A 15,940-nucleotide genomic window follows, 5' to 3' on the forward strand; every position below is an offset into this window, starting at 1 on the left:
TGTTTTCTGGGTCAAGGTGCTGGAGTGGAGTCTAGCAGTTTGCAGCCAGATCCCTTTTAGATTCTTTATCTGTTGTACCTGAATACCAGTCTGGGTGGCAGTAAGTTTATTGACTGTTCTGTCAGGATGCTGGTGGACTCAGTGTTTGGTAAGGGCCAAACAAAAGCCCCACCCTGAAATACCTTCACACTGGGCATTAGATTTCAACAGGATTTTGGAGGGAGGTATAACATTGTCTTTCTCTCCATATTTGAGATATGATTTCCAGTGAAAAGTATTGTTTCTCACAGGCTAGTGGTACAACAGGCCTGGGAATGCCGCCAGCTCCAGAAAAGCCCGACCTGGAGATTTCCCAGTTAGGTCTCAAGCAGCAACATTATCCCAGTCCTCTTGGATTTATCGTTCCTAGTCACAGGAGTGGTAAGATCTAAGAGGCTGAGTTGAAGTTATAAGCCCAGGGGAGAGGGGCCAAAGGGACCACTGGGTTTTTCTTATCAAGTGCCAGTGATTCTTATTTTTTTTTTAAATAACTTTATTTTGTTTACTTTTATGTGGTGCAAGTGCCTTGCTACTGAGCCACAACCACAGCCCTAGTGATTCTTATAGAAGAACCAGAAGTTCAGGCCCCTCCCAGAATAACTATCTCTACAGGCAGGGCCCAGGCATCTATAGTTTTTAAGAAGTTCTCCAGGTGATTCTAACATACAACCAATGTTGAAGAGTCCTACTTTAAGTTACAGGACTGCTTACAGCACAAGTAAAAGAAAGATTTCAAAATCAATACTTGACAGAATTCTGATGTGAATGGTGGACCATGTTAGATTACTTATAAAAATATAAAAGGAAAGAGTAAGCAAAAAAGTACACTTGAGAATGATTTGATTGTATTTAAATTTTTATTTTTTGAACAAAAAAGACAACGATTTTAAATAATAAAACATGTATATTCTAGACACTTATTGGGTTTTTTTTGAAGACAGTTATTAAATTTGGACTCCTACAGTTCTGTTGTGATGCTTTCTTCAACATTTGTATTATTTTTTACCATTTTATCTGCACTCCAAAATTGCTAAACAAAGAATCAACTCTGCTAATGTGAAGCCTCACTTTAAGAGAGTATTCCACTGCCACACAGAATACATTTATAGAACAGTCATTTTTATATTTACAAGACACAAGAAGTCTGTCCAGCCATTTTGGTTTTGTTGTTACTTTGCCCATACTGAGATCAGCAAAAAAGCTATGTAAAAGCAAGATTTCACTTCAGCAGTGCAAAGGATGGCATCAACCAAACTTCATAAAACACACCAACAATGACAAACATGGTCAAGCAAAGCTCATCTACGAGTGATTGAAAAAATAAAGTAGTGGGTCACAACTAGACTGGTTTTCACTGTGCAACTTTCCTTAGGGAACAAAATTACTCATTTCACATAAAGAAAGGAAAATGCATCCAAGCCTTTGTTTGCAAAGAAAATGCCCTTCAAACAAACTCATCATAAGGCAAAAAAAAAAAAAAAAAGGCAGTTTGGCCCAGAGAAAAATTTCAATAAAATGTGTATGTAGAATATACACATTTATAGATATATTGCAATTTAATGTGTATAGTTATTAGACAATTAAATGAGTTGGCTCAGTAAAGTGAAGTTTCTATAAATATATAGTTATTGCTAATATGCTACTTTTTATGCTTTGACACGGAACCTGTAGTAACTTAGAATTCGAAGCTGCCACATTGCCAGTGTTAGCCCTGCAGTAGGCATCATATAGACAACATGCCACCCAATCCTGAAGTAAAGCAGACCACCACTACCAAAATAATAATAATAATAATAATAATAATAATAATAAAAAGGCTTATGCACTGTCCCTTACATTTTTAAACAAAAACAAGTCCAGTTCACCACAAGTTAAGAACAACCTGACAAGCAAGTTTAGCTGCATGACTGGGAGAGAAGAGTGAAGTACAGCATGCATTCACAACTAGCACTGATCTAGTCTATTTTTTCATACAAACTGGAATACAAAAATCCAATTTAAATAAGACTAGACTATCATAGTAAAAAAAAAAAAAAAAACACACAGTAGACTTAGTTTGATACTGATTGAGTTTAAGAGTAAAACTCCTTCTGTCCCCTCTTAATTAATACTCTACTGCAATTTATTTATTGATGGCTAGAATATTTACTTACTTAAAAAAGATATTAAATACCTGTATCATGAAATTACATTCTTATTAACAATAAGACATACTGTGTAAGAAAATAGCTCATGTGTGAAATGTGTCTGAAATGCATTTTTCCTGACAACTATCAAAACATCCACTCATACTAAAACAAAATCACCCCCAACCCCCCCTGAAAAAAAGTTAAGGAAAGATGGGGTGGGCCCAGCAAGGAGCAGGGAAGGAAAGATTCAGCTATACTAATTACAGCACAGTGATTAACAATGGTTCAAGACAGAACCAACAAGAGTTGGTCAAAAGGATGCCTTCAATACATGGCTACAATTAAAAACCAAACTCAGCCCCTTTTGGTTCATTGCAGTGAGACCAAAAAAAGAAAAAAAATCTCTCACAGATTCATATAAATACTAGACTCCAGCTCTTTTATTATAATTATTTTTAAAAGTTTTCCCATTTGTTTCTGTAAGCCCTAGCTACCTTATTACAATTTATATTTGCTCTGCAACAACTACAAGAGGTAGGCATAAAGCATGAAAAAGTTTCTCAGTTAGTACCTCACCACGGGTGGTTCACTGCATGACACCATTCACTTAAGATGTGAAAGCTCATGGCCTTTCTAAACCCTCAACAACGCTGCCATCTGCTCATCCATGAGCTGAGAGAGGATTCAAATAAGAAACTTTCTCTACTGAAGGATACTGTCATAGTGTCTGTTGCAGAGCATTCATATACATATATGTGTGTGTATATATATATTTATATATATTTATTTGTTTAAAAAAATAAACAACAAAAAACAAACCAAGGTTCCTAGAACCAATTCTCTTGATTCTCTACTTCCACAAAATAAAGAGTACCATTTGGCCAAGACTACAGATGTGTTTTTTTTTTTTTTCTTTTTCACAGATGCAAGTGCCATGCAAAATAAATTAAAGAACAGATACCAAAACATACATGTGATAAAACTACTGAAGGTAGATCTTTAAAAGCATTTATATAAACATAATTTATAATACTTCTCTTTTTTCTTTTATATACAGTCACAAAGCCATAGTTATACATCTAGGATTTCCTCTGCTGTACCTCCACAGCGCAACCTATAGCGACCAGTTCTCCAGCTTATAGTAGGGTCCCATAATGCCGACAAAAAAATGTATATTGTCATGGATTCTCGGATGAACCAAGCAACTGCATAATCAAGTTTTGAAAAACACAGTGTGCCACCCTAGGAATTAGAAAAAGAAAAACCAATACATAAACTAATTTCCTCATTGTCAGACTAAAGACACAGTTTTTAAAAATGAAATTTCTAAGTATAAGGCATAAAATCAAATCTGTTTCATTAGGTAATTTAACTGCCATGCAATACCATTTAAGAAAATGCTGATTATCAGTAAATGCAGCATTAAAATAACTACTACCCCACTATATGCTTAGTTTCAATATTTACTGATTTCCTTATCATGATTTTTTTCTGGAACCTTAATAAAAGTGATTGTATAACCAACGGAAAGTTGCAAATCAAGTTAAATTTTGCATCAAAACATTCCACTAGGGAAAGTAATGTTTAAACCTGTTATTAACCTTCACAGAGAAGCTAAAGAATGGCGCTTAGATAGATTTACTTCAAACTTTTCTAGATTGAAATAGTTTTAGTTCTACCAAATGAATTGTAACTTTTTCATGCCTGTCCACATACCTGGACACCCCTGAGTTGAATGTAGTCAAATATAAACCATGCCAGGCAATGACACATGAAAAATACCATAATGTCCCATCTGAATACATGGTGGGCAGCCCATCCGATAATTAAACTGGCAACAAAGCATTCTGAAATTGGCTCACAAATAATTGTAGCAGGAAGCATGTTAATTCGCAATTTGGTCCACCTAAAAAAATAAAAAGGATTTTCTCTAAGACAACAGGCTAGTAACAAAAACTAGTCAATTATATTTCCCAAAATAATCAACTTTTCACCCTGTCATATAAAAGATTTCTTCTTTAAAAAGTTTTGTGTGAGGGAGGGTTATTTGGTTTTGTTGCTGTTGTTTGTATTTATGAATCTCTCTTTATTTAGTATATCAAAGAGAAAACTATAACTTCATTTGCATGGCCTACACTTTGATGAATACAGATTATAAAGTTTAATCAAAGTACTGAAAGTTAGACAACAGAAATCAGCATATAAAAAAAATTCAAAGTTTCAACATCTTTTTTTAATATTTCAGTGTTATACTGGGCATGGTGGTGCATGCTTGTAACGCTAGCAGCTCGGAAGGCTGAGGCAGGAGGACTGCAAGTTCAAAGCTGGCCTCAGCAACTTAGTGATGCTCTAAGCATCACGTAAAGCTCACAGAGAACCACTCTAAATAAAATATAAAAAAGGGCTGAGGACGTGTAATCGCCAGTACCACCTGCCCCACACACAGATACCAAAATTCAGTGTTACACAGTAAAAAAATTATATTTAGATTCAATTTAGTTTAATAAAAAACCTAAGCCTATTTTCTGGAAGCAAACAAAAATCTCTCACTTTCTGCCTTTCTTTTAATAAAGTATAATAAGACAACAGTTGATTTACCTGATCATTCTGGATTGAAACTGAGAAATTGAATATGAACCAGAGTTTTGCATTGCAACTTGAGTGGACATTGCAAATCTCCAACCTCTGAAAATGAAGATAATTATAAAATGAACCAGGATGATGAACACATGCAAGCTTGACTGGGTATGCATTCATTAATCACCATAAGAGTGAGCAACTGCTGGCATTCAGGGCAAGCCCAGCCCTCAGGATTAGCACACTACTCACGGATGGTTGGCCCAAGAGAGCACCATCTACAAACTAGAAGAAACTATAGCCCTCTTATTTCACAGTTTAAGATAACATAAAGGGCAGTCATTTGGAAAGTACTTAATGGAGAAGGCTCTGTATTTGATAGTTTAGTCCCTGACCACTACTTCCTGCCTTCCCCAAAAAGGCATGTCTATATTCAAGAAGAAATATAAACAAAATGTGGCATTATATATCTCATGGGAGACATTAGGAGACTTTGAACCACATGAACACCATTGTGAGAGAATTTTTAAAAAACACTTCAATTTTAAAAACCACATTTTAAATAAACAATCATGCAAAGCAGCGATGTCCTTTAAACAAACAAGCCTTTTGTGATACAGAAATGCTAAGTCAATCAAATGAACCATTAGAGGCTTCTTAACAAATCATCAAACAATCTGCTAAGAAATTTCAAATGCTGAACTGATACTTTAAGCCTAATGGCTTATGATTACACTGATAGCTTAAATTCTTTTAAATTTAATTGAAATTCCTATCTATACTAGTGAAAATGCACAATCACAGAGAAGCTTCCTGTTCACCACTTCAACTGTACTAATTTGAAAATAGAGAAATCAGAACATGTATTTGGCTTCATTAGTACATATCTATGAATAACTAATATAGATTGCTTTGCCAAAATTATTAGTATATTTTGTACTCAATGACAAAAAGATAAAATAGCTCTAATCCATGATTTGAACAGAAACAGTAAACCAACAAAAGTTAGGTACTAAAAGTAGTACAGCTTAATTTAGCTTTCTTACCGGTCAGCTATTGCTTTGGCCATAAAGTAATCTTCAGCAATGTACTGAGCAAAAGCTATAAGTCCTCCTGCTTGATCTAACACATCCTTTCTCATTAAACAAGACATGCCTGTCACACATTTGAAACCAGTTACGTTGGCAGAGATATAGGACCTTGGATGTGAAGTTCCAAAATATACCTGTCCAGAAAAACACAAATATATATGATTAGAACTTGACATTAAAAATACGGTGTTCATAAACTTTTTTTTCCTAATGATTTTCTCTGATTAAGTGAATATCCTATTTTTCTTAAACTACCTGAATAAAAAGCAGGATATGAGTATTTACATTTAGTAGATGATAAGTATTTTATTTGGTTGATTAGTTTTGTTACCACTATTACAAAGAAACCTTTACTTCTAGAGGGAAAAGCATATCTTAAATACTGCCTTCTAAAACTGAGACTCAAAAATTTATCTAAATAAAACTTAATCTGGATATTAAATCAAACAGGTGCAATGTTATTAACTGGCATATAAAGTATTAATAGTTACTTAATGTATCATATTTTTAGGATGTTTAAAAAAACCTACACATCTTCTTGTTTTATTTGATCAGTGTACCTATATATACATATATTTCCATGCACACATGTACAGGTATGTGTGGGTATATACATACAGAATTCTATGTATTCACACATCATCTATAGTTGCATGCATACAGGTACAGGTGCAAGTCTCCTGGTGCCAGGGTATGGTCAGTCCATCAGTAGGTAAAAGTCTGCATGTGTATACACACATTATCTATAGTTTTATCAACCTTCAGGACAGTCCTACTTCTTAATGCCTTTTCTGGCAACCTTTCATTGCTAGCTACTTTCTGTCCTGAATCAATGAGATTCTTCCCAATTTCTACAATTTTGCTTTTCACTGTACTTTTCACAAATAACATTCTGTCTTCTACATCTTACTGCCCGTTCTCTACATAGACTTTCTTGGTACACACTCTAAGCCCAGAGCATACTGAAAGTCATGGTGTAAGACTGAATCAAACCTAACTTCTGAGACCAGAGGCACATATCTTAATCCTTTAAGCAGTGAAGTTTTAGGACTAAGTGGAACTTGGGACTGGGTTGAAGGTTTCTTTTAGAGTCCAAAAGGACTTCTCTGACTGATCTTCACTCATTCTAACTATAGCAGAGTAACTTTTATGGATTAAACATACATAGAGAGTAGATGTGTTCTGGGAAATGTTTATCACTGACATATACATCAACTTGGATATTTCTTAAACGAAAGTACAATATGGCATCAAAGAATATACAGTATTTTAATTTAAACACAGCTACACACAGAGTTTCTCTTACTAACCAAAAATGCTCAAGAATTTAAAACTAACAAACTCTTGCAGTAGGAGAAACATTCATAGGCAACATTAAGAAAAAGATCATGGCTCAAGTTGCCAAAGGTCAAGTTCTGACAACGTACCTTTACCCCTTCAGATCTGCAGCTATCATAACACTGCAATTCAAAGACTATAAATGCAGATATATTTAAAGACTGAAACCATGTATCCTTCTGTATAACATGAAGATAAGTTTTTCTTCCTAAATGTTTATTGGTAGAGGAATTTACATATGATAGACTATGATACAGGTAATAAAATTACCTTTATAAAAGATAATTAAGTTATTCAGATGGAAAAGGCCTATAAAGTGACAAATAAAATGAAAATTACTTTTAGAATACTATCAACTTTGTTGTTTAAAAGGCACATAGAAAAAAATTAGAATTCAAAGTACTAAAATATTAAAATGCAAACAAACTTTAATTTTGAAAAATATTTCCTCTAATCAGTATAGAGTGATAAACTGTTGTTACTGTTTGTTTACTACTTCAACTTTTCTATAGTTTACAGCTGCCTACACACAAGTTAATATTTCTTTTATAAGTTGAAGAAAAGGGCCTAGGAATTTAGCTCAGTGGTAGAGCACTTGCCTAGCACACAAGGCCCTGGGTGTGATCCCCCACACCAAATGCAAACAAAAAGTTGAAGCACAATAGAGGAAATCAAATGGATTGTATAAGGACTTGTACAAACACCTTTTTTGTATATATGAAATACTTCATGATATGTAAAAAAGGGATTTTTCAGTTTGAATCTTTGAAAGAAGATTCTTTTATGTAAATCAATAGTCTAGAACAACTTGTGGAACTAGGTGAGGATCATAAGAAGAATATATGTGTTCAGCTAGCAGAAGGAACACAGGGCATTTCTCGGGCACAGCTCCTGGTACCACAGTATGGTCAGTCCAGCAGGAAGTAACCCTAAGGGCCAGAGATGTCCTCACTAAAGAAACAGCTACTCTCACCTTGAGAATTCTAGTTCTCGGCAGGTTCCCAAGTAGATGAAACTTCAGGTAGCCAATTCTAACTCTGAGAACAATCTCAAGCTTCTAGGAGATTAGTGATCTGATAACCAATATTATTTATAACCACCATACTTACCTGTTCTAACGTGGCGGCAAAGCCCTGTCTGTCAGCTACATAAGGCAGCCCATGAACCAAGCCTACTTTTTCTGTCATTTGATTAACCATGTCAGTTAGTGTGTCTGGAATTACTAAAATTAAAAAATAAATAAATAAATAAAGATGAGGAGAAGGGAGAGAAAAAGTTACTTTTTAGTAAAATGCTCTTTAACGTAAAATAACTCTTATGAATTGTTATTAAATTAAAATAAAACTTAAAACATTTGGATTTAATAAGATTAATCAATCACTTTACTAAGAGCAGGACACAAAATTTTGAAAAGGCATACTTTATCATAATTTCCTCTATACATATTCAGTCCAGTATATATCTAATACATATCACACTCTAGGAATACTTTGCAAATGTTCCCCACTCCAAAAGGAATAAGGGCAATGTGTTCTATGGAAAAGATTCTGGAGGAGGTCAAAGGACTGTAGTTCTTGTCTCTACTCTCCAACCCATAAGAAGTGGGACCTCACCCTTTCTCAGCGTTATTTGTACCTGATCCCTTAGAACTGCTAATGGGAGTGGAGTAAGAGTATATTTAACCAAGATTTGTACTTTGAAAGGCATAACAAAAATATGAGTTAATAACATAAGATGGCAAATGTGAAGAATGAGTGGAAGAAGTTGACAGAATGAACATAAGGACTCGACCAGGTGTTGACAGGTTTGTAATGATCCTGAAATTTGTAGGAGTATTGCATGTGTTAATTTTCAAATTTGCATTTAAGTTAATAAAAAATGTAAGTCTTAGATCTATTTTCAAATAGCAAACATCTAATTTTTTCATGACCTTAAATGTTTCCTTCTAGTATTTCAGAACTAAACCTACTGTATATAACAAAATTGTGTTTGGACCTTAAACATTCCTATTCTAGGTCAGTGTTCTCTACCAGGAGCAATTCTTCACCACAGGGGATTCTTGACAATGTCTGGAGACATTTTGGGTTCTTCCAGCTGAGAAGTGGGTTCAGGGGGCATTTAGTGGGTTCAGGCCAGGTATACTGATAAAACATCCCACAGGACAGATCCCACAACAAAAAATTACTAGGCCTAAAATGTCAATAGTGTTGAGGTTGAGAAACATAAGGTAATTAGAATATGGCATAATATTGTAGTAACTAATGTAAGTATGAGTGTTTAAAAGTGCAAATTATAATTTCAGTATATAAAAGGCTTCTTGCTAAAATCATCTAAGAACACATGGACAAACCCTAATAAGTGTATTCTAGTACAACATGCACTTAGTGGATTTCTGTCCTTTGTGTGAGATAGCGTATTATGCAAACCACGACAGATTGAAGCAGAAGATATGTCTCACACAAACAAGTGAGAACTACACACACGAGAAAGTTCGTTGATTGTATAATGAACTGTAACCACTTTTTTTAATGGTTGGAATTTTCTCTTCAAAATGAAAACACTTTAATGTGTATAATATTCTGGGTTAGGATAAGAAAAAATCAAAATCTTAGTAAGTATAACTGAATATACTATCATGAGATAATGATGAAATAAATTATTAGGCAGGCAAACAAAAAAGATTGATCAATTTAGTTTTGGATTTTTTTTAATCATTAAATGAATAGTTTTATAAAATAAAGAAAACCTCACCTCTTATTCCACTATCACAAATCCATATAAGATCATACTTTGCAACTTCATATCCTGGCATTAAATTATTAATTTTAGGATTAATGCCAACTTTTTTGCCACCTAAGAATGTAAAGGTACAACAGTAAAAAATTTTTATAATACTGAAAATATTTTTATTATAAAGATGGTAGAGAGAAGTTAAAAGTATTTTCATATTTAATAATTTAAGCAAACATACTTCTACTTTTTTTACATTTTTTTTTTATTACTCATAATATCTAAAAGAAATGTTTCATTTTCAAAAGGAAAATTATATCATTTAGCTTTGAATATTCACTGTTTTAGTTTAGTTCTTAAATTAATACATTAATAATATGAATCAATATTTAATAGCAACTGTACAACATGATAACTATAGTTTTAATAACAAAGTGTTGAATATTGGAAAATTACCAGGAGTAGATTTCTCACCACAAATAAACAAGAATGTGAAGTAGTTCATAGGCTGATTAGTTTGATCTAGCCATTCCCCAAAGTATACATACTTCAAAACATCATATTATACACCATAAATGCATATAAATTTCTGTCAATTTAAAAAAGTGATAATAAGAAACAAAAACTTTAAGACTCATTTTGAAGCTATTAAAACAGCATAGAGAAATTGACCATTAGGATGAAACAGTGAAATAGAATGGAATCAGACCTATGTTTAAAAATAAAAAATTTAATGGTAAATATATTTCTACTAGCCTCAAGAATAAGCCTATAGGCTTTTGCAAAAATATTCATTTTGCAATATAATAAAAATGATTTGTTTTGCTTACTTCTAATTATAGTCAATGATACCCAGAAAGGGTTACACAATGAAAATATTGCCAAAAGAACGTTCAAGTGTCTGGTGAGTAAAATGTCTTTTTTTTTTTTTTGGTATGTTTTGTAAATCACAGGTTTTGGGGAAAAAAAACAAAATCCTTTGTTTTGATAACTTTTCTCAAAGGAATGTAAGCATCTTTCACTCCTCAAAACACATGCTTAGAGCAAACATGCTAATAACATCACTGGGTGGCAAATACATAATATATAGTTTAATGCAGAAAAGACTAAGAATATTAACAAAACAAAATGGTGGTATAGAATTAATTTGTTGCTTACCTATAAATAATCTAGCATCAACATTTGGATATTTTCCAAGTAGCTTCTTACAAACGTCAATGGCTGGATCATCATGATCTTGTACACAAAGGAGTACTTCATACTAGCCAAAGAAGATGTTTTATATAAATTAACCTCTTCAAAAATAAGCAGTTATTGATAGCTTTTACAAATGATCAAAAGCATAAGAAAGACATATACAAAGTTTACAAGTTAATAGAGTATTTGCAAACACTGATGGTAACGAGTGTTGCTTAAATGGAGGGAAGATCATCCAAGACAGGGACCTATTTGCAAGCTGAAGGAATAGGGCAGAGGCGGGCAGTGCCCAAGGTTGAGGTCTTGCCCATTCCCAGACAGGCAGGCTCTAGTGGGTAAACTGGATCTGGAGCTTTTCCAGGGCCTTCGTCACTGAAGGCTAAATGCTCACAGGGCACCAGCAGAATAAAAAGCAACATTGAAAGGAAGCAATATAAACACATCCTCTATCCTCTGGAAGCTTTGTCTTGAAACTCAATATTATTTCATAAAGGTGCTATAAATTACAAGTAAAAGCCCATTATGATACACTTAAAGGACAAAATGAGATGAGATCTATTTTATTATATAATTTTTTTGAAATAAAATATAGTTTTATTTGATTGAACATTTACTATCATGAAAATCATGCTTTGCCAGCTTTACAACTATGAAAATACTCAGGATTTCATTTTGCTCAGTGCTACGTTTAGTCAGAAAGTCGTTTCTTCACACTTGAATGGCTGTGTCAAAATTACCCTAGGACATTTATTTTAAAAAAGAGGATTGGGTCCTATTCTTAGACTTCTGAATCAGAAGCTCTGGGGGTGATTCTGATGCGTAGCCAGGTTCACAACATCTTGAGCTGAAATTCTCAGTTACCAGTTAGTAAACTACTAAATGCTAAAAGTGCTTGCTCTCACATATAAAGATGTTTATTTTGTAGGGTATATATTCTAAGTATAATATTACCATAAGTGGTGATAAATTCATGCTGACTCAACGACAAATTTCCTACCAGATTCTCTTTCTAAAACTGGTTGAACATTTTTAAGCACAGAAAAGAAGCTAATTATGTCCATGAAAAAATTACAAAGCTGTGTGTTCTAAAAAAACAAAAAGAGCTACGGACATAACATTTTAAGTGTCTAATACACAGGAACTAACTTGGGTAATAGGAAGGACTATTTTATTTAAGTCTATTGATAAGCATACACAAGTAAAAAGTGGAAATGAAATGTTCACAGTACTGTTGAGCATAATAATTAATCACCACTTGCCAAATACACCTTATTTCACCAAAGGTTGGCAATAAAGAAATTTGCAGGGCTCAGGATGTGGCTCAGCCTGAGTGCTTCCCTATAAGCACAATGTCATGGGTTCAATCTTCAGCACTGTGGGGCTTAAGCCCAGAAAGACCAGGACTAAGGTCAGTGAAGAAGGTTTAGCTAATATATTTTTTTTTAAGGGACGTACAGCTGAACTGTATTTAGATGCAAGGTTTAAAGTTTTAAATTTTTATTGATGACACCTCTTAGGCTTAATTCCAAAATATAAACAAATACCTTCCGATTAGCCAGAGTGCAAATGAAACTCAATATCACATTATCCAAAAAATATGCAGACTCTTAAGACACATAGCTTTTGTATATATGTTTCTGATATTAAAAATGACACCAAATTGGAAGAAGCATTCCAAGTGTTTCCTAAAGTATCAAATTTTAATGAGGACTCTTTGCTTTTCACCACCCCTTTGTCTTCAGTTTATCTGATTTGCTAGAAATCTCTGTATTAAAATAGTTAAATCATTCCAACTACACTGTAACTGACACAAGATATTAAATTGGTGAGAGGCTTTTTAGCTCATACAAAAATAACTTTCAAGTATTTTTACACGCTCTAAAGGATTAGGTATAAATACATATGTTAAAAAACAGTGTCTATTAAAAAGCACTTTTAAGGTGTTTCAAGAAAACATTTACTTTATACATCTGCAAGGGATCTAAGAGAGTAAATTCTACTTTAAATAGATACTGTTTGAATGCATGAACTCTAGACTTAAAACTCCAAACAAGGCATAAGGTTAGTTTCCATTAAGTCTTTAGTAAGATTGCTATGCAAATAGCCAAACAAAGTAATTTCCCCCATTTTCTTTAAAAACAGTGAAATGACTAAAAAGCTGAGAACAAGATAGGCATAAAAAAAATCCACAAGCAAGAATATCCAGTCTTTTAATGTTTAAGAACTGAATATATAAAATTGCAATAATGATGACTTTTTTGAATTTATGAATATATTAAGCTGCATAAGTAACAGATTTAAATGTACAAATATTTTAAAAATCCCATTGATTCAGTCTTGTAGACATTAGAAAAGTAAACGTTTTACTGTAATAAACAGGATAAAATATCTCTTTAAAATAGAAGTTTTGTGTTTTTTGTTTGTTTGTTGTTTTCCAGTGCTGGGGATTAAATCCAGGACCTTGTGCAGGTTAACCATATGTTCCACCACTGAGCTACACCTCCGGTCCTAAAAAATGTTTTCATGCATGGATCAATTATATTGAATTATCAAGTAGAAATCCTTGAAATAGCTTAAGTTATTATTTACAAATAACTACTTCTCACATCATATTTACAATTTTGTAGTATTTGGGTTACAACAGAATTGGATCTTATGACAGAAGGTACTTTAACCCCAAATGCCTAGAACATTTACTCGCACAGAGTCAGTGGTGAACATATTTGTTAAAACATTTGTCTGGGGTAACTTCTAAGCAAAAGAAAGATGCCAGAAAGAAGATGTTTTATAAGAAAACTGCTCCGACTTCAAAGTTTTGACAGGTAAGGTTGAATATTTGTTATCTAGTCTCAAAAAACAGATTGTTGATACAGTTTATCAAATTCATTCGATAAATTCTTCATCTTTCAGACTTCATTTTACTACATGTATTAACAATACTTGTACTTGAGCTTTCAACTGATCCTATTTTTAAGTCTTTTTTAAAAAATTTTTTTTAGTTATACATGGACACAATATCTTTATTTTGTTTATTTATTTTTATGTGGTGCTGAGGATCGAACCCAGGGTCTCTCATGTGGGAGGTGAGTGCTCTACCATTAAGACATAACCCCAGCCTCTATTTTAAAGTCTTTTAATTCTTTGTTAGATGACTATAGCATTAGATAAATATTCCTCATAAGGATAACTGCACCACCGACAATGAGGAATCTAAAACATAGCTCTGAACTTGTAACATTTTAAACCAATTCTATATTTGCAAAAGAGAGAGAGAAGAAAAAAAGTCTAATTACCATAGCTATATTGTTAAAAACTGACCATTAATTTTAAGAGTGTTTACATGGCTGAAGTGAAGCTAGCAAGCCACTTTAGATGCATAATGCTGAATCCTTCTGCTACTGCTGGATCTCCCCCAAAACCTCTCCTATGCTGATGCCAAATGAGCATTCAATTTTGCAGAAAATGAATCATATCATTTTTTTTTTCATTCTTGTGTCTTCTCCTAAAGAATATGCATCAACATGAGGGTGGATTTATAAGACATTTCAAGCACAGAAATCTTTCAGGGCAATTAGTATAATCTTACCAAATTGAAACCTAGAAATTCAGAACAAGTACCACTAATAAATATTCTTGCAAATGCCCAAAATTAAATGAAAAATTAAAACTTCAACATATGTTCTACCCTTTTTCCCCAAAATGGCCCATGATGTTCCAAATCAAATAGCAGAGGAAAAACTTATGTCCAGAAGGAAGATATTTCCATACTTTTGTAAAATGACCTTCACACTCAACAAAAAGCAAACACTAAAGTGTGCTGGGCCTGGCGGTCATGTGACTATTTATTTTGTGATTACTTGCCTCCGGTGACACAAACATTGCATCTGTTCACACTCAGAATTGTGATTTCAAATACTTGTGGGAACATTTTGTACTTATAAAATAAAAAAAAAAAAATAAGCTTAAAAAAAAAAAAAAAGAATTGTGATTTCAGTGGTCTAATTTATTACTGCAAATGTTTCACTACAGACAGAACAAGTAAAACGCGTGACCAAGCACAGTAGTACCTAATTCACACGCACTTTGCACTTTTCCTCTGGTTTCCAAATATTCTATTTACACAGCTTTTATAATTATAAAATACACTTGTTTGTCTTAGAATAGGAATAATCTTCTGCATATGCTGGTTCTCATTTCATAAAGAGCACTAAAATAGCTTTGTCTTCAACTAACTCAAATACCTCAATGATATACTGCAAATGGTAAAAGACCTAAGTGAAACTGGAGCTTGAAATAATCCTGAATTATAACATTTTTAAAAAATTTCATTCAGAAGAAATCAATTACAGATTCACCCCAAGTGTTCATAATTAATGGAACATATGTTCCCAGGGTTATTTTTAAGAACACTAACTAAAGGCTGCACAAACTTCCTCAACTATTTAAATCCCAAGACTTATCACCTCAGAAAGGCTGCAACATAAAAATTAAATAACCAAGGCTTAAAAGTGATTGAAGCAAAGTAGTCAAATCAATGTTGGTTGAGGCAGCATTTCATGTATAGATCAGAGGTGATTTTGCACAAAACATAATCTTGTTTTTAAGCCTGGAATTGAAAGGTTACTAGAATTCTAGAATTCAAACTCATTTATTTACACTTGAACATGGTCTTAGTTATTAAGTGACCTGCAGAGAGACAACTACAGTACTTTAACAAATTTAGTATTTATTCTGGGCATTTTATGATTCAGTGAATTGGAGCAAACCACTTATCCTCTCTGTACCTTGGTTTGCTAATCTGTCAAATAATACTATCATTTGCTTACAGGACTGTATCAT

General features: G+C 33.2%; 1 protein-coding gene across 1 annotated transcript in view; it reads right to left on the minus strand.

Moving 5' to 3' along the window:
• Nucleotides 1-923: 923 nt before the first annotated feature.
• Ugcg (UDP-glucose ceramide glucosyltransferase) overlaps nucleotides 924-15,940 on the minus strand; it is a 37,476-nt gene continuing 22,459 nt past the window's right edge. Inside the window, exons 3-9 of the mRNA XM_076845680.2 lie at nucleotides 11,063-11,165; nucleotides 9,926-10,027; nucleotides 8,284-8,396; nucleotides 5,792-5,970; nucleotides 4,767-4,853; nucleotides 3,885-4,074; nucleotides 924-3,410 (exon numbers count right to left, since the gene is read on the minus strand). Coding sequence (XP_076701795.1) covers nucleotides 3,240-3,410; nucleotides 3,885-4,074; nucleotides 4,767-4,853; nucleotides 5,792-5,970; nucleotides 8,284-8,396; nucleotides 9,926-10,027; nucleotides 11,063-11,165 — 945 coding nt within the window. The 3' untranslated portion in view covers nucleotides 924-3,239. The remainder of the gene's footprint in view (nucleotides 3,411-3,884; nucleotides 4,075-4,766; nucleotides 4,854-5,791; nucleotides 5,971-8,283; nucleotides 8,397-9,925; nucleotides 10,028-11,062; nucleotides 11,166-15,940) is intronic.

The sequence above is a fragment of the Callospermophilus lateralis genome, chromosome 2, assembly GCF_048772815.1.
Source record: "Callospermophilus lateralis isolate mCalLat2 chromosome 2, mCalLat2.hap1, whole genome shotgun sequence".
NCBI lineage: Eukaryota > Metazoa > Chordata > Mammalia > Rodentia > Sciuridae > Callospermophilus > Callospermophilus lateralis.